At 43.1% G+C, this 19449-nt stretch overlaps 2 protein-coding genes across 6 annotated transcripts; one reads left to right on the top strand and one right to left on the bottom strand.

Moving 5' to 3' along the window:
• Positions 1-42: 42 nt before the first annotated feature.
• On the bottom strand, positions 43-10674 carry LOC114447051 (poly(rC)-binding protein 3). Of its 3 annotated transcripts, none has more exons than XM_028423036.1 (14): positions 10147-10674; positions 9043-9083; positions 7650-7760; positions 7520-7543; positions 7386-7418; positions 7191-7307; positions 6936-7067; positions 6420-6548; positions 4771-4851; positions 4116-4157; positions 3591-3666; positions 2612-2664; positions 1573-1742; positions 43-377 (listed from the first exon to the last, which is right to left on the bottom strand). In XM_028423036.1, exons 3-14 carry the CDS (start codon positions 7725-7727, stop codon positions 341-343), a joined length of 972 nt encoding a protein of 323 aa, XP_028278837.1. In that variant the 5' UTR covers positions 7728-7760; positions 9043-9083; positions 10147-10674; the 3' UTR covers positions 43-340. The 3 variants fall into 3 exon arrangements, with proteins under 3 accessions (XP_028278837.1, XP_028278835.1, XP_028278836.1); XM_028423034.1 differs by lacking the exon at positions 43-377 and adding an exon at positions 513-1250; XM_028423035.1 differs by lacking the exons at positions 43-377; positions 9043-9083 and adding an exon at positions 513-1250.
• A 1580-nt stretch (positions 10675-12254) lies between these two features.
• On the top strand, positions 12255-18699 carry mocos (molybdenum cofactor sulfurase). Of its 3 annotated transcripts, none has more exons than XM_028423968.1 (15): positions 12255-12534; positions 12614-12703; positions 12790-12856; positions 12971-13615; positions 13722-13798; positions 13900-14099; positions 14171-14287; positions 14388-14768; positions 14851-15013; positions 15126-15213; positions 15598-15722; positions 17400-17496; positions 17632-17773; positions 17872-17976; positions 18100-18699. In XM_028423968.1, exons 1-15 carry the CDS (start codon positions 12303-12305, stop codon positions 18202-18204), a joined length of 2634 nt encoding a protein of 877 aa, XP_028279769.1. In that variant the 5' UTR covers positions 12255-12302; the 3' UTR covers positions 18205-18699. The 3 variants fall into 3 exon arrangements, with proteins under 3 accessions (XP_028279769.1, XP_028279770.1, XP_028279771.1); XM_028423969.1 differs by having other exon boundaries at positions 13036-13615; XM_028423970.1 differs by lacking the exons at positions 17400-17496; positions 17632-17773; positions 17872-17976; positions 18100-18699 and adding an exon at positions 15454-15528 and having other exon boundaries at positions 15598-15727.
• The last annotated feature ends 750 nt before the right edge of the window (positions 18700-19449 follow it).

The raw sequence follows: 19449 nt of genomic DNA on the forward strand, positions 1-19449 counted from the left end.
CATCAACACATTTTACACATCTGCATTGTTTGGGAGGGGAACTGGGGGGAAGGGGGGGGGTTAAACCCACCAGCAGGAACACATGAATAAAACATTTATTTAAAATAATTGATGAGCGCCCATTTCAGATGCTGAAAGTTGAAGCATTTCACTTGTTTTTTTTTTCTTTTTTTTTTTTTTTAGGTTGGAGAATAATAAACAAGAAAGTAACATACAGAGCCAGTAAATGAGTTAGTTAGGCCAGAGTCCCGCTCTACAGGATTACCGTGTAGAGAGAAATCCACTAGAATCCAATGTGGCTTTAAGATAATCCCATCAGAACTGCAACAGTGCAACGCTACTACAGAACACCCAAGCCTGTTAGCACTGATGAGAGCCTATAGTGAAAGAAAGAGGAAAGAGGAAATATGACAGCAAAAAAATAAAATAAAAAATAAAATACTCAACACACTTCTATGTTGTACAGAACAAACTTCTTAACAGCCTGCTGCCAGTGGAGCACCACGTCTTATTACACTAGCAAGGATTTCCTAAGAAAGACTAGCTTCACAGATAGAAAACTAAATTAATATTCGCATCATTGAAAACAAACAGAATCTTCGTATAAAGCTCTGGAAAGTTAATCCGTTTGAAAAATATCTTTTCCTTCATACAAGCCTGAGTTACCACTATTAATTATGCCTGTCCATAAGATAATACTGACTTAATATGCATCTCTGCTGCCTCCTGTAATTAATGAGGACATGTTTTGACACTGCTCTGTGTCTAATATCCTTCCTGAAAACAACACTTACACTCTGGTGTAAGCTATTTCTGAGCCTATATGCTTAATATTTAATTATCTGCCGTCCTTTTTAACATCTTATCAGTCAGCTACACTGACACACAGCCGTCAATAAGGAGCAAACTTCTGCCGCTCAGATTTTTTGACGCCGGAGGTTGGCATTTTTGCGGTGTAAGGGGATAAACCCTGCGTTAGGCTGGATGCAGCTGCTGGGTGGACAGCCAGCACAGGGAGAGTTTTCATGCCAAGCAGGCTGGAAACGGGGACGGCGTAGTGTGGGTTTTGGATGGCTGGTAAGGTGGAAGGAGAGTGGACGTTAATGGTGGGGGCTGGGGTGGTGGCAGCCAGGACGGCCATAGAGGTAGCAGCAGTGGAGGCAGTGGGAGCAGACTGAGAGAAGCTCATGTTGAGGTCAACTGGGGTCGCAGAGGAAGCGGCCTGCATGGTGTATTTAGCCATCTCTAAGCTGCAGGTCGTGACGGTTGAGATGGTGAAGGGTTAAAGAGAAGACAATGGAAAAATGATTGGGGGTGGGGGGGATGGGTGAGACAAAGGAGAAGGGAGGTGAGAGAGGAGAAAACATAAAAATCAAAGAAGGAATGTGTTAAAAAGCAGACATTAAGGATTTGAATGCAGTCAAGAGAACGGAGCAGTGAGGTGGAACAAATCCAGCCTCACCCTGAACACAGTAACTCTGCCCTCACACAATAGCATGGTGTTTGGCTGTCTTATCATCTGAGTACGATGTGAAGCCCTGACGGACGTGGCTGCCCTGCGTAATGTCTTACCTGGCGTTGATGAGGTACTGGGCCACGCTGATGCTGGCCGGCGAGCCAGTGATCGTGACTTGGCGCATGGCTGAGCCATCAGTGGCGCTGGCAATTTTGATGTGAGCTCCAGAGACCTGGCGAATCTCATTGATCTTGCTGCCTTGTCTTCCAATTATGCAGCCAATAAACTAAAAGGGGAGGGGGGGATGAAAACATGTAAATAACAAAACAGCTCGACATGTCAGTGCTTTTCAGGAATTAGACTTCCGCAGCTCAGTGTTGTGTTGGAAAGACACATTCCTGTTTAACCATATACTCATTAAATAAAACAGATGATGCTGAGCTGACATTTTGTGAAGTAGTTAAATGAGGTTATTGCAATGGTAATGAGGGACATTAGTAACCATGCTCACTCTGACAAAATCCACCTACCATGAGCCTCTAATGCTCGCTACTTAACATGTTATATGTGGCTTGTTAATGATTTAGCACAGTGACTTCCTGGAGTGCCTGCTGGTTGCCTGGTAACAGCCAGACTCCAGGAAGACTCTGCACCTGTGTAAAAGAACTCTACCCCCAAAGTTTAGAAGCTTTGGATTTGGACTGTTTTCCTTATGCTAAGCTAAGCTGTTAGCCTGTACCTTCCTGCAGAGATGAGAGCAGCATTAGTTGGATTCATATGAGTCAGAATAAGTATTTTCCAAATATTATTCCTGGCTAAATTCATGGCAGTGATTCTGTGGCGCTGTGTGTAATTCTCTAGAAATATATGACACATTTCCTCCAGGAAATCTCCCTCCCATGTAATTCTGAAATGATTCACTATACTCTAAAAGCAGCACTGCTAATGTTGGTGCTTCTTTTGTGTGCGTGTGTGTGTGTGTATATATATTTCAATAACGCTGCACAACACTGATGTTTCCTGCAACCATCCAACAAATTGCAGCTAAGAATATGTTTTAATCCTCATTATAGCTGTCCTCCTGGAAGTTTTATTTTAATGAAGTCAGTGGTACAGGTTTTAGCGCTGGAAGAAGACAAACAATGTGGCACTTACATCATTAGGTATTGCCAGCTCTTGTGAACTTGTGGGGGCAGATGCATCCAACCCTGCAAAGTAGGACAAGGAACGCTAACAACAGTATGGCGCTAATGGCTTCTACTTTCATGGCATGACAAGTTGGCCTACTTTGTCTGTTTATTACTGTTACTCTGCTAAATTAAGAACATGAAAATAGCATATGGCAAAGAATCTTTGCAGACAGACAGACAGAGAAATGTACATATTTGATATTGCTGTAGGAGCTGAGAGAACATGTTTCATCCTCACTCCAGTCCTGACTGTGTAATCATCATGTGTTGTGTGTTGTGTTAGTGGTGGCAGAATATATGAGTACGTGGGGTTGGTTGAGGTCAGGGATGGTCTGGCCAAGACAATGTTAGATTTGGAGGAGAAATGTTGCAGAGGTGGAGGATGGGATTGAGAGATCAGGATTTGTTTTTTGCAGAGAGGGAAATTGGGCAAATGGAGCTGAAAATTTGAGGTGAGGGGGGGGGGGATGTGAGAAATAGTGAGAAATGAATAAATATTTACTTAAAAGTAAATATTTCTGTCATTTTTCACATTTCCCTCTCAGAGGAAGCTGCTGCTGTTTCTTCACGTATTATGTTGTTTCTGTCTGCTTCTGCCTGTCATATATTCCTCTGGATTATTAATATTTCAGTGACTAACTTTAAGGGTTTCTGATATTTAAATATTTTTGGTGGCTTAACCTTAAAGTATCCCTTTCCTTTTTTTTTGTTTTTCATCTTATTTTCAGGTACAAATAGATGCAAATGAGAAACATAACAGGTCATTTTTGTTGTACTGCCACCGTCTACTAAAAAAAAAAAACCTGAGAGAGTCTGCAAACTCTGAGAGAATGGAGACATCCTTGATCCTCGCTGAAGTGACAGGGGTGTTTTGATGGTGTGATTCGAAGAGGAGTGAAGACAGAGGGATAGATGGACTTCCCCGGGGAGCCGTGGGTACGTACCAGGGAAGGTAGGGTTGCTCTGCCCAAGGGAAGGGAGGGGGATATGCTGCATAGCCAACTGGTGAAGCTTGGTCAACTGCAGGGTAGGAAGGAAGTTAGAGCTAACCAATCAAACTGGATTATTTCAGAGGCGCTGACAACTACAATACAGAGCCAATCTGAAGTTCACAAACATCACAGATGGTGTCAGTGTGAAGAAATTCATTTCCTGATTTTTTTTAAAGCATGCTTGCTTCTCATAGCAGTGAGTCATCTAAAAAAACAAAACAAAAAAAGCAAAAATACAGACACATCTCTGGCTACAAATCTACAACTGATCATGAACTCTTAAAAGATCAATTTCCATTTCAATCAATGCATGCTGCTAATGTGAGTTACAGTGTTAGTGATGTCAACAGATCCGGGTTAAGTGTCATCTTTGACAGTAGGGTTACATATAAGAGGGTGTTGTTGGTGTTGGTGTGCTTGGAAGGAGTGGGCAGGAGTGGGACATTAGGGCGGGTGTCAGTTAATAATTATACTTACATCTTGATGTGCAAATGCATACTGTCCTGGAATAGCAAAGGCCTGGAAGGGAAGGGTGGGGGGGTGAGACATGGTGGTTATATAACTGTCAGGGTGCAGACATGTTGCAACATGTCAGTTGAAAAATGAATTTGTGACACAGACTAAACAGAAAACTCAGTTCAGTGAAAGATCCATTCCCTTCCTCTTTTCCATAGCTCTAATGGGTATAGATCTGATGGAATTTCATCTAAATGTCATCTGCTGTTTTTTTTCTCTCTCCCACCCCTCTTTGACCATGGCTGGAAATCCAATAACCTAAACAGATGTCTGATGGGTCAGAGCAGACTGTGCCAAATTCAGGACAGCAGCTAGCCAGCTCATTGAAAACATGCAGCTTTAGTCACGACATCTTTCAGGTTTCACACTGCAGGGGAATTATGAATGTAAACGCTGCTTATTCATGTCTGTGACACAGTCACATTCATCTGAATCCTGCTAAATATGACCATTATCTCATCTTCCTGCTTACAGCATCACAAACTCAGGAGCTTATTGCTGTAGAATTACACATATGTGTCCATCTAGTGGTGGAAATTAAGGATTATTCAACTGTTTTATCTTTCAAATCATCTAATATCATATTTAAAAAAAAAACTCCCATATGACTACTCACTTGCTGTGGTGCTAATACTGCTTGGGCTCCTGCAGGTATGACCTTGGGACGGTAAGGAATGGTTGCTCCTTTCGGTGGAGACTAGCAAACCAAAAAAAAAGGGTGGAAAAAAATTATACATGGCTATAAGCTCACAAAAGAAGTCCAGCTGGCATTGGTGCGTTTTATATCTTTTTTATTCCAGCCATGTCTGAATCTTTTTTGTTCTCTATTTATTTATGAAAGTTGCACGAAACCTTGGACCAAAGAAACCTGTAATACAGCAGCGAGCGGAGCTGAAAGTAGGGAATCGGTCGGAGTTTTTGATCACAAAAGAGGTCAATTTGATGTTTAACCTAAATCCAGACTCAAAGCTCTGCTGCAGGCAAACATTCAGTCTGTGCTGGTGTTATGTGAAAAATGTGCAGGAACTACATTTGTGCAGAGCAGCAAATATAATAGCTCAACGTTTCAGTGTATGTGTGACTTTATATGTCCCTGCCAGCCGCAGAACTTTGTCGTTTTTTTTTTCTGACAGCATGTTCTTTCTCACTTTAGACAAGTTTTATTCAACAGAGAGATGTTTGAAAACAGCAGCACAAAAAGAAAGTTAACAGCAAGCTTAAACTAAACTTTGAAAATGTGGAAATCAACCTTTTAATATCAGCTTCTAGAACAATAAAGCAAAACACATGGAGGTACTAACACGCTGCAGTTCCTCAAATGGCCACCTGAGGCTCAACAGAACACAAAGAACATCACCTTTAGGCGCTGTTCACACTGGAGAAAGTTAATCCTGCTAGAGTAGGATTGTATCTGGATAGTCTGGATACTTTCAGACCTATTTTCAAATCTGGCTATCACACACGCGTGTCCGCACTCAATCCAGCTTAATGCGGCTTGTTTGGTCTTCTAAGCCACTAGGTGGCGCCTCGTAATATACAGAGTCCATTCAGGCGTTTTTTTTGTCCTGTGTCGCTCTTTTTTTCGTTTTATTTTGGTTTAAAAAGCAGTTTATTCCTTTGTAGCCCTGTGGAAAATAAACTTGGGGCAAAGCTGTCATAGTTTGACGGTTGTTTACATACGGCTTTTGTACGCGACCCGGACAGTATCACGTCGCTAACCAGAAGTATCACGTCGCTAGCCGGATTCGCTAGCTGCATTTGCGTTCAGACCTGAGCCACATTTGAGCCAATCTGGCTAGATCCACATCCGAGAGGTGGATTGAAATCAAGCTGGATATAGCCAGATTCGCGGTGTTCACACTCAGAAAAAAATTATTAGGATATATCCCACTCTAGCCGGATTGATTTCCCCAGTGTGAACGGGGTATTGAGCCAGCCCCCTAGAGGCCATGTTGGGAACTGCATGTTGTTGCCTTCATATATATATTCAGGCTGAGACGTTGCTGCTTGATTTACATATCCTGTACAGTTGTGCGCTGCCATCAAATGTAGCTATTGCATGTACAACTGTATGCGAACTTGTTGGCAAGCTAAATCGTCAATTTTAGATATTTGTTGCCAGACAAAACAAGAAAAACGACCAAACTTTGGCCCTGAGTGTATGTTCCTCAGTACCTTCCAACACACGTTAAATAAATGTGACATACTTGCCACCTAAATAAAGCAGCTGAACGTGAAGATCATCTGCTGTCTGACAGAGCTTACCTCCAGCATCACAGAGCAGATGTGTCTTACACACTGAGTGATGGCCTGTGGAGTGCCGGAGATGGTGACAGCCCTCTCTGTAGAGTCCGGCAGCATGTCTCCTGCCACCTGAACCTGAGCGCCCGTGGTCTTAACATCACCATGCAACACAAGAAAACAAAAAAGCTATTTATTGTTGGAAGAAAAGAGTGCACCATCACCCAGATTGAAATGCTGTTTCAAGCACCCGTAAATTACACTGAACACATTTTGACATGCAGAGAGCAGCTGCAAGCCAAATAGCAATGTGTGCTCCAATATTTGAAGAGGCACACACCAATATTGTCCATTCAGAGTGAGTATGCAGCCTCTGCTGATCTTTACAGACATAACCAGCAGGATTTTCATGAGCAAAAAAAAAACACTTTAAGGCAGGAAAAACTGATAGTGGGGGTGTCAGGGTGCCAACGAGGAGGTTTTTGTGTCCCTGTTTGGGTGGAGAACAACAATTTCCTGCTTGAAAAAGAGGACTCTTACCTCTCTGATCTCTTTGATCTTTGAGCCTCCTTTGCCAATCAGCGAGCCACACTGGCTCCCTGGGAAGACCAGGCGAAGTGTCACAGGTGGCTTGCTTGTCACGTTGCTGTTTGTCATCGCTGCTGTAATATCCTTAAGGGAAGGATTCAAAAATATGTTGGCATATTTTTCAGTGTTGACTGTACCAAACATCCATTCAACAAGTCTGAAGGCACAGTCCAGGTGCGTAAAACAACAGGTGGGGGAAACGTATACCTCCTCAAACTTCTGTGCAATCATGGAGAACGCTCTAAAGATGCCCTCTGTGGGTCCTGTGATGGTAACTATTCTCTCAGGAGACGATCCCTCTGATATATTGATACGAGCTCCACTCTATAAAACACGAGTCCACACTGTTAGTCCGGCTTTGATTTACTGTAACCGCTGCATGTCTGCACATTACCGACTCACCTCCTCCCTCATTTTCTTCACTGTTTCTCCTTTCTGAAATCATGTAGGACAATCACAATTAGTTTTATAACAAGCATATAAAAAAGGGAAGCAGTGTAAGAGAGCCAAAAAAATGGATTATAAAATAATTCTACCTTCCCAATTATGCTGCCAACTTCCTGTAAATCAAAGAACAGCAGATTCTCAGCCAGATTTTCAAATTAAAAGCATGATCTAATGAGGCCATACGGTTATATTGAATTATTTTTAGACATCTGTCGTTACCTTTCCATGCATCAGCAGCCTCAAGGTCAGTGTCACATTCAGACTCCCATCTGAAGCCATTTCTTCCTTATCAGACATTCTCTGTGTTCTCTGAGCTTTAAAATAAACACTCTGCAAGAAAAAAAAAAGAATTATTTCAGCATTTAATATTTATCAATTCAACAATGTCAGGCCTCCATCAGATATCTGTGGAGGTCAAACTTGTATCGGCTTAATTTGTATTGTAAAATGTCCAATTAATTCATAACAGATCTTTGTTATCTGCTCTCCTCCTGCTGTTATTAGTGTCACGTTGTTGCATGCTGCATGCTGCAAATGTGAAATGCATCATTTCCTGGGAAGAGCTCTACCACACAAAGCTTTCATGAAGCCGTTAAATCCTTCTAAAGATGATATAAATGTGTGTTTTTTCAATGTTATGGGTCATTGCTTCAACTACAGTCAGTGTAGAGCATAGGCAGAAAATTCTCCAAAGTTGGAACTTTGTCACTTTTATGCAGCTAAAAGGAGCCAAATATTCTCTTTAAAAAAATGTATCAAGGGACTGATGTTCTCTGAAGAGTTGTGAACCATTGTGTTGTGTTGTGTGCGGGGGAAGATAAGCCTATCACTAGGTGCGATCTTCACATGGGACTGTGTCTTTAGTTCCGGCTAAATACAAGTTGTGTGACTCTCTCGGATAAGATAAGATACAAAGGAAGCCACTTGTGCTGCGGAGGCCTGAGGATCAAGTGATGTGTGTGTGACTCTGACGCCGCACAATGTCGACTCTGTTGTGGCCGCGTATCCAATTCTGTGCAGAATGTGTCGATGCAGTGTAGGAAGGCCGGCTTATTGGGCCACAACAGACAGAAAGAAAGTCTATAAAGGACCAAGGTCCCAGTGTTTATTAGATCATGATGGCTCTGAGAGGGGATGTTTCTCTTCACTTTAACACAATATAAAAATGATGTTAAAAGAATAACTTTGGGACTGTTTACTGCAGGGTGAGGTGTCTGAAACAGTAGCCAGCAGCTAGTTAGCTTAGCCCAGCGCTAAAATCCAACAAAAGGGGGAAACCATTACAGCTTAGTGTAATCCATAGCCTACAAAACTGAAGTATATAAATTGCACTTTGTGGTTTTGAAGGAGTTTATGTGCCAGTTTTTTTTTCTTATAGCTGACTGACTTGTTGCCAGGCAACCAGCGGGCACTCCAGGAGCTGTAGCACCCAGCCAAGGATTTTGTGACCTTTGGACAGAGCCGGGGCTAGCTCTTTAGCCCTGTTTGCAATATTTATTGCAAAGCTAAGCTAAGCTAAGCTAACAGGCTGTGCCTTCATACATATTTGCAGACAGCAAACTCTCCTATTCCAATACACAATATTATTCAGCCCTCCTGCTTTGATACTCACACAAACCAATAAACACTGAACTCTCTGCCGCCATTCCACTCCTAAAAAAAGAGACCAGAGATGTTTACTCAGACATGCTGCTCATGATAACACAGTTCACTCAGATGAAATGTGGAACCATCAGTGTGATAAAAAAATGATTTTCTAATAGCTGCATGTCTACAATATGTTAGTGTTCCAGAGCGTTCCAGTATTGATAATACCAGACTGAGCCAAAGGGCTTAATCCAAAAAAAAAAAGAGGAGGGACACAGCTATTCTCTCCTGTGTGTATCAATATAAAGTTACAGTAAATACATCAAATAAACAGTAACATCCCATCTAATCCTATAGGCCGGGATTTGTTTGGTTAATGCTAAGACCCTTTTGACCTATTTCTGTCACCTCTTGTACGTCAGCACCCACTCAAGACTTTGGAACAAAACGCTGGTGCACAGCAGCACCCACAGAGTATACATGATAAACCAGATAATCTACAGGAACTCAGCTCCCAGAGCACTGACAGGCAAGAGTGTGCTTCAGACAATAACAAAAAAAAGCAGGGCAGTAATCCTCCCGGGGAAACAGAGAACAATGTCTAAGTGGATTACTTTAAGGATGTGAAATATATTCCAAATTTGAGGCTGGAACAAAGAAGGTTACAATTGTAATGATAAAATTATTATATTTAGCTTCACATTATTGTTCTTCATCCCGATGAAATGTTTCTAACAGCCCGACAATTATCGTGTGTTTGGAAGTGAAGGAATAATCGCATGTTTGTGAGCCAGCACATATCAGGCTATAAGCGTGGGGCCTTCGCAGTACACATTCCTCCCTCAGCACAAAGGTTACAGTAGTAGAGATGCATCACATGTCTGGTTTAATGTGTTAATTCATTCTATCTCTCCTGAAGGGAACAGAATGCATTTTTACAGCCCGGCAGACTACAGAAAAACAACCAAATTATCTCAGTCTAATGGGAGTCAGGAGTAAGGCGTTCACACAGAGCCTCACATTATTTAGCATCCATTAAAAGTACAGAACTTTTAAACAAATCTGAGCCGTCAGAATCGTAATTAGAGTCCTCTGATAGAACAAGAAGTGTTAGAATAAAACCACTCACCTCATACACAGAATGCTTGCTCCTCTTCTTAATTTCTGGTGTCTTCCAATGAACGGCCTTTTAGTTTTGTAGTCCGTCTTCAGTGTTTGCCCCCTTTGTTGTCAGTTATCCAGAGAGTGGACAGATGGCTCCCTGTGCCCTCAGACCGGCTGGAGCGGAGGCTGGCTTTGCTATTAGTCCCTCAGCTTAGCCCAAGATAAGCCCCTACGCAGGGCAAGTGAACCCGCATCTCTTGCCTAATTCTCCCTGTCAGAGCCACCAAAGAGGCGTTCCTCCGCACGGAGATCCACAATCTGAGGGAGCCTGAGGGCAGGGCAAAGAGGCTCTTTTCGGCTGGACACTGTCCAGCACCGATAGAGCAAGCTACACTTCCACAGCTTTTCAAAAAAACAACAAAAAAACAGCAAGGTCTAGCCTTTTAGCAGTCATCAAAAACACAGAGAGACAGTGAGGAGAGGCTTTGTTAACCAATGTGGCTTTGTGACTAACAACTCTGCATGACTGCTGTGTTCTTCATTAGATTTTCCAAGCGCTTCCTGCCTGCACAGAGCCGGATTTTCTCCAAAAATAAACCACCCTGTATGAAATCTGTGCTTTGTACAGCAAAACCGACTAATTGAGGGCCGGGGAGGACAATGTGGCGTTTGAGGTATTTAGTGATGTTAAGCACAATGTCTTGGTGGGGTGCTTCTTCCCCCCCCCCCCAACTTCCCCTCATGGCCTCTGCCCTCCCCACCCCCCCAAACCACCAAGCTCTTCTGCCCTTGTAATGAGGCCATACTGGATACAATGCAGCCCTTCTGCACAGAAAAATGTATTCAGCTGTGCTCCAAAATTGTGAGGGAAATGAATCAGTGAAGCATAAGTGGCATATTTAATTACTATTCAGCGTGTTGCACGGAGACAATGACGGCTGCTGTGAGCCTCATGGCCGACTATCAGAAATCTAAGCTTCATGCACTTCACCCCAACTGACAATCTGTATTTCTATGATTAGATGTCCTCACTGTGAACCGGAAGGTGAACATAATCCTTTAAAAGTGTGAGTGCTTTTACATTTTAAGGGACTTTTTTTTAAGGGTTGAGACGATGTTAGAGGTCAAGAAAAGTTCAGAATAAAACTTGGAATCCGAACAGAATCTGATCCACAACAATGCAATCAGAGCTGTCAGGGGTCTGCAGAGTGTAAGACGGTTATTTCAGTCCTGTCAGACACCGTGCGATGATCTGGCATTTCATGCCAATCGGTTGTGACTAATTTCCTCTCCTTCATGTACCTTGTGTCTCAATGAGATTAAAGAGTTGGGGATTATATGCAATTGGATTACTGTGAAGTGATTACTGAGACTCTTGGAGTAATCAGTTACAGTTACCGAAAGCAGAGTAGATACCTAAATTACCTCTTTGCCTAAAGGAGAAATTGGCTGAATGCTTCTTTTATCATCAGAGCTGCTATAGCCTTACAATAAAGTAATCATTACGCAGGAGCTAATCAATACTTTTAATACCATTTTCAGGAGCAGTCACTTGGGATTAATGTCCTCCTTTGTGCACCTTGTTTGGAGCCAGATGAAGTGTAACGAGGTTACTGTGCCACGGTCGCCCAGCTCTGCACATTCTGAGGATTTGGCTCGTTGTTGGCTCCTGATCAAACCTGGTGGAGTTATCATTCACAGAATACACATGAATAATCATTTAGTGACACTGAAACATTCCAACTTTTCACAATATGGGAAACATTTTATGTATTTTATTATATAGTAAAGTTTATATAATAAAACAAGACTTGGTCTAAACTCTGGAGCATAACTGGTGGGGATATATACCACATATATGGTTCATATGTGGTGGAGGAGCTCAGTGGGTCTGTGTGAAGCTCACAATGCCTGTGTTGTTGTGGAGTGTTTGTTTACTAATTTTGTCCATTCTCCTGTCTGTTGGTGGGGTTTTTTTTATGGTTCTAGAGATTATATTACATGACGTCACAACATACTGTAAATCTATGGAGAAGAATAAACAACTTAAAACTCTTAAAATATGGCGGAACTGAGCTAAAACAAACAGTAGGGGGAGTCACAAGCGTTCCTGTCACATGACACTGACGGAGCGTTATTACAACACGGCTTTGGTGTGAGTCCGTGAATAAAACGTGTCGCATGTGTCTGCACTTGGACCCCTGGTGGGGCAGTGTGTGTGTGTGTGTGTGTGTGTGTGTGTGTGTGTGTGTGAAGCCGCTGCGCTCTGTTGCGGCTCTCTCTCTCTCTCTCTCTCGATCGATGGATTTCCTTAAACTCTGCACTTTTGAAACTTTTCAGCAGCTCTGGAGTCACTACGGATATGGAGGAAACTTCCGAGACGTGATCGAGCAGGAGTTCACGCGGATTAAAGGTGTGTGTTGTGTGTGTGTGTGTGTTGTGTGTGTGTGTGTGGCTGACAGCTTACATGACTGCTCCTCTGGTGTAAACAGGAATAACATATCTGGATCATGCAGCAGCGACTCTGTACCCAGAGTCTCTGGTCAGGGACTACTGCCAGGACATGTCAAGGAACGTGTACGGTGAGACACTGCTCTTCTTCTGCTGTTTTTTTTTTTTTTTTTTTAATAATTTCAGAGCATTTAAGCACTTTATCTCCCCCCCTTAGGAAACCCCCACAGCCACAGCCCGAGCAGCAGATTGACACATGACACAGTGGAGAGGGTCAGATACAGGTAAAAGCCTCCTCCTCAGAAGGAGTCACAGTGGGCCCAGTGAATCCTTTCAATTGTACTTTGTAGGATTCAATGAGTAAAAAAAGAAAAGAAAAAAGGAACGTTTTCTTACAGGGTATTGCAGCATTTTAACACCACCCCTGAGGAGTACTCTGTGATTTTCACTTCTGGTTGTACAGCTGCTCTCAAATTAGTGGCTGAGAGCTTTCCCTGGAGGCCGCCGACTGAGAGTGAAGCAGGGAGTCACTTCTGCTACCTCACTGACAGCCATACCTCTGTAGTTGGCATGAGAGGACTGACTTGTAGCCGGGGGGTAGCTGCTGTGCCTGTTTCCCCGCAGGAGTTGGATAACAGGACGGAGGATGAAGCTCAAGGTGAAGATGTTATTTGCCAGACGCCGCACCTCTTCTGCTACCCGGCGCAGAGCAACTTCTCAGGGAAGAAGTATCCACTTAGCCATGTGAAAGGCATCCAAGCAAGACGCCTCTACCCAGCATGTGCCCACAAAGGCCGTTGGTTTGTGCTCCTGGATGCAGCTGCTCTTGTCAGCTGTTCCTCTCTAAACCTACAGACCTGCCCTGCTGATTTCATCCCCATCTCCTTCTACAAGATGTTTGGCTTCCCCACAGGTCTGGGGGCCCTCCTTGTCCGCAATGATGCAGCAGGCATACTAAAAAAGACTTATTTTGGTGGAGGCACAGCAGCAGCTTACCTGTCTGGAGAAGATTATTATGTGCAGGCGGCAAACATTTCTGACAGGTAAAGCACAATATAAGCCTGTCAAATCTTATATATTTCCCCGGGAACGTACAGTTCTCTGCGTCTTTATCCTGAAATGAAATGTTTACTTTTCTCCCTGATAAAGGTTTGAAGATGGCACCGTGTCCTTCCTGGACATCATCGGTGTAAACCATGGGTTTGATGCTCTCTACAGGATCACAGGTAATTTTAACATTCAGTCCCTTCATTTCAAATGATAGCTCTGATAATTCTGATGATAACACGAAGCATTCTCATCCTCATCCCTTTTTTTTTCCCTTCAGGGAACATGCACAACATCCAACAGCACACCTTCGGCTTGGCACGCTACACTTACATGCTGCTGTCAAGTCTTTGCCATGGCAACGGGAGACCAGTGGCTCAGATGTACACCGAAGGCCAGTTTGAAAGCCCAGTCACACAGGGCGCCATCCTGAACTTTAACCTCACAGATTCTAAAGGACAGATAATTGGATACGCACAGGTGCATGTAAAATACAACATGTATTTTTTATTTAACAACAGTGTATTTAACACATGCGCCCCCCCCCCCAGGTAGACAGAATGGCCAGTCTCTACAATATTCACGTGCGCACAGGTTGCTTCTGCAACACCGGTGCCTGTCAGTCTTTCCTGGGGATTACCAACGAGCAGATGAGGAGAAACCTGCAGGTGAGCGATGAAGAAGCAGAGAGAAACTTTTTTAAGGGCGCTTGTAGGTAGGTAGAGAAAAACAATGACTTTTGTTCCCCCCCCTCTCTCTCTTTTCAAGGCCGGCCATGTCTGCGGAGACAGCCTTGACCTTGTGGACGGCCAGCCGACCGGATCCGTCCGAGTGTCCTTTGGCTACATGTCAACGTTTGAAGACTGTCAAAAGTTCCTGAGCTTTGTTGTCGAGTGCTTTGTGGAGAAACCGGTCACAGTGGACCAAGTGAGGCTGCAGAAGCTGAAAACAGCCACCGCAGCATCACGGGGCTCCGACAACCATCCTTCACCCAAAATGACTAATGGAGGAATATGTAAAGTGGATGAGGAGACGGCCACAGAAGCCTCACTGAAGGGATTTGCACACAGAGATTCAAACAGCCACGGGGAGGCTTATACTCTGACCAACATCTACATTTATCCCATCAAATCATGTGGAGCGTACGAGGTCTGGAGCACCGCCTCTCTCCTCTTTTTATGTCTCCTCTCTTTTTATTCCTGTGCTCTACCTGACTCTGCTCTTAATGCAGGTCCACGACTGGCCGGTGGGACCGCTGGGTTTACTGTATGACAGAGGCTGGATGGTGGTGAATGGAAACGGCGTGTGCCTGAGTCAGAAGAGAGAGCCGCGTTTATGCCTCATTCGCCCACAAGTCCACCTTCCCTCAGACAAATTGCTCCTGCGGGCATCAGGTCAGAGTGTGTCCACGGCTCGCCTGAAAATAAACACGCAGCTTAACAGTCGGAGTTTCTGCTGGAATTTTTGACTTTTTTGTTTTGTTTTGTTTTCCTTGTCGCCCTACAGGGATGGATACCATTTCTGTTCCCCTGCAAAGCAAAACTCAATTGCACACGAGCAGCCAGGTGTGCCAGAGTAGAGTGTGTGGTGACAGGTGAGCCGGCGATGTTAAGACATCTGAAAGCTGCAGCTGCAGGAAATATAGTGACACATATCATTTGTTCCTTATTTCTCTCCGGCCCACACACACACACACACACACGTCTTCTCTCTGCATCGTTCTTTGTGCTAGCTTTTATTTAGTGGCTGGCTTTCTTATGAAATTCCTGCTGCTTACCATTTTTTATGGAAAAACAAACAATGAGCAAGAGGTGATATTAATCTCCTCTGACAGATCCCCACATGACGAGTCACAGGTTAAAAAAAGCTACTCATCCACTGATTCTTGGATTAGATGTCGCACCAAATAGTAAGCAGCATCAAAACTCTGTAGATTTCCCCCAGGGCCTCCTGAATATAATCCTCCTCCTTCCCCCAGGGTTGAGACTGTCGACTGTGGAGATGAGGCTGCTTTGTGGCTTTCAGACTTCCTTGGACAGCCGTGCCGCCTGATAAGACAAAGACCTGATTTCACCCGAGAAATGAAGAAGAGGCCCAGCGGAGGTACCTCTACAAGCATCCCACCTGCTCTGCCTTGCTTTGTTTATTCCCGATTCATCCGTTGTGGCACAGCTACATACAGTAACACTGCTCGGTCACTGCTAAAACATAGAAGATGTGACAGTATAACCAGTTTCTTAAAGCCCGTGTGTATCAGAGTCAGGTTTAATAACTGATTCATGGTGTGATTAATACTGCTCTACATAAGCGGAGCAGCTGAGAGTGGAAAGTTTAACATGCGGGCAACATATTTGGAAACTTATTCGGAGGTCAGGGACCTGGACCTGGAACATTTAACATAAAATGGGATTTGAGAACACAGGTTTGTAGTTCAGCTTTATGCTCAACACCACTCACCTTGTGAAAGTGGAGTTATCTCAACTTGAGCTGGGAGATAACAGATTTTTAATGGAAACCCCTGTGTTGGAAGCTGCCTGTTTGATAGCAAGAGAGGATCTAAGGAAGAGATAATACTGAAATGCATTACAGCAGCGGTGAATCTGCAAGAGGGGGGGTGTGTAAATACACACCATGTCAGCACCATGTCTGTGCTCCAATCACAGGAAGAGAAACTTTGAATTAATTCTTCTCTTTTGAAGTGACTTTAGCATGTTAGCTTAGTTAGCTGAAATATACAGAGCTCCCCCCATGTTCCTTTTTGTTCTGGTAAAACCAGAGCTACCTGTAGGGAATGTTCACCAACCTGTTCTTATTAGCTGGTGTTGCTGGTTCAGAAAAAAAACTCTGCAGGCAAGAGAGAATTGAAGCCATGGGGAGAAATGGAAAAAGCAGCGGACAGCAGGATAGAGAGACGGACGGACAAAAGAAGGTACAGGCAAGAAAAGAGATGAGAACAGAAAGTGAACAAGAATCAATTTAGCCCACACTCTCTCCTCCCACCCGTAGCTGCAACATTTTCCAGATCCTTTCCTGCATTAAGGGGAAAGTAATGTCTTTTGAGCTTTTCTGGGGTAACTGGGTATTCAACAGTTCTTTTTCTCAAACCTTTCTTTTGCAAGTCACCCAAAATATCCCAGCTTTTAGTCCATGGTGTGGGTTAAGCTTCAAAAAGACTACAGGTCTTCATTTCCCATAATACAATGAATACATCCATCCCAGACTGGCTCTTTTATAGTTTGTAATCCCGGCTTTCCTTTGAATATTTGTGTGACATTCCCATGATAATGCCCTGAAAGTTATACCGTCTGACTTTAGGCTGCTCTCCTGCAGCACTACAGCAAACTTTAGGAAACTGTTTCCACTCGTCGGTCTCCTCTGGACAAGTGGATTAACCCTCTTGAGTGAAGTCTCTCATCTGTATGACTGCAAATTAATTAGCATCACATTTTTGCATTCTTGCCTTAAAAGGATGAATCTAAATACTTTATCTAGAACAATTTTCTCAATATAAAACACAAGCTCCTTGTAGCAGCTGCTTTCCCCCCCCCTGTAGATTATCACTTTTCTATTTACTGAAGAGGAAGTGATTTAAGATTTTATTCATATCCTGATAAACTGACTTATGTATGAGTTGTGAATGCACATTTTGTTCAGTCTTACATCAAACATTTTCTTCAGTATAACATCAGTTTCAGGCCTTTTAGAAAACAGTCTGCTCACACTATAAATCCACATGTTTTCTTCAAATCACTGGGGTAATATGAAGTCTTTCCCCTCTAGTTGCCGCCACCACGTCCCTCTCCCTGGTGAATGAAGCTCAGTATCTAATGATCAACCGTGCCAGCGGGGAGCTCATTCACAAACTAATGAGCTGCAGGTTTGAACACATGACATGTTATTTATAAATATGCACTGCTCAGGATGCGGCAACGCCCGTGCATCTACATTACAGTGGATCGTTTTACAAAACGCTGTAAAAATAACGTGCAATTTTCTACATTCCCTCTCCCAGGCAGGACGATTCTGAGGCCAATCAGCTCCTTGACACAGAGAATGTCATTAGCCGCTTCCGAGCCAATTTAGTCATCGCTGGAGTAGAACCATTCGAGGAGGATAATTGGTCACACTTGATTATTGGCAGCACTCAATTCCTGGTGAGCTGACTCTTTGAGATAAACGATTAAATCTTCAAATGCACCGAGAGTGGACTTTTCACAGAATAAATGTGCCGTCTCTGTGATTAACAAAAAAGGTTGCAGGTCGGTGCGGAAGGTGCCAGATGGTTGGAGTGGACCAGGACACCGGGACCAAAACAAAAGAGCCTCTAACGTCCCTGTCTGCATACCGCACCGGGAAGGTCAGTCAAAAACAATTACTGCTCCTTCATGGAGAAGCTCCGTGTTTGTTTGTGGGGGCGGGTAAAGTGCACATGCATGAAAAGAACGATCAATGTGAATTATTTTGTGGGGTTTTTTTTCAGATAACTTTTGGAGTGTACCTGACCCATCAGCTACCAGAGGACTCTGCTGCAGCCTGCGTCCTCTCTGTTGGCTCTCTAATAAAGCCTGAGCCACACAGTTGCTGAAGTGGACATCTGCAAAATCCTTTTTATTATTTTGGAGGCATGTTTTCACTGCATGCAGGCAGATAAAGTGATAAACAGTGGGGCTGCACTTTACTTTTGTATAGCCAGTATAGCCAAGGTTGTCCTGCTAAGTGCTCTCTTTAAACCAGACCCTTTCACAGTTTGTGTTTATGGGAAATGTTACACAATGTTTTTAAATGTGTGCTATAAAGCAGATGTGAAGTATGAACTGCCTGATAGAATTATAGTTTGAATGTGCTCCTGCTATTGGAAACAAAACATGTTGGTCTTGATGCAATAATAATTCCTGCTCATGTTGTTCTCACACAGTCTATTCCCATGGAGGTTTATGTTGCTCTTTATTCCAAACACAGCACTGCTGTTACTGCAGACAGAAATTTAAAACATACATCTCTCGGTAATGGAAAAAACACCAAAAAGGCACTCAGTATTTACTCCAAGTATGCCACTGACACCACATTAAGACCAGAAAGCTTATATATATATATATATATATATATATATATATATATATATATTTGGCCATTAGAAGTAATATGCTGGTGCAAAAAAAAGCAGATGTATGCCTGTCTGATCTGTCGAGGCTTGACCTTGTATATTGCTCTGCTATGTTATAGAGAGCAGAATAAAATGTCTAATCAGTTGTCCAGATATCAAAGAGCAGAGAGATGGAGACATGAAAGAAAATGGCCCTGCAGAACAGCATCCATCCACCCTTTCTTTAGGACTGAGTCTCCGGGTTTTCTTGAACTCTTCTGCAGGCTTGCTTGACCATAATTCCTCTAAACCATGTATTTTATTTTTGTTTTAAGGCACAAGATTTAATTGACCACACATTTACTGCTTCCTTTCTGCCATATATCTTCTTGTGTGGCTGAATTGTGCCTATTTCTTATTCTTTTTTTATGCTTTATAAAAGGCTTGATTCCATTAACCTTGCAAATTTAAGGCTTTGATTTGGTACATGCAATAATTTTAATAAATGACCTGCCACTCACTGTAAACTCTTACACTATAGTGTAATAAGTGCAATATTTATAATTAAATGTGCTTAATTTATTGTATTTTTGCGTCATCTTTGTTTTTATTTTCCTCATAATTACAGGAAATTCAGGCTTCCGTCAAAATGTGGTTTGTTTAAGGTGGAGTCGCGTGTTCTCTGTGTGCTGCGTTACTAATAAACCATGATTAAAGCGGCGCTACCTTAACAAACACGGCGCCTCC

The sequence above is a fragment of the Parambassis ranga genome, chromosome 15, assembly GCF_900634625.1.
Source record: "Parambassis ranga chromosome 15, fParRan2.1, whole genome shotgun sequence".
NCBI lineage: Eukaryota > Metazoa > Chordata > Actinopteri > Ambassidae > Parambassis > Parambassis ranga.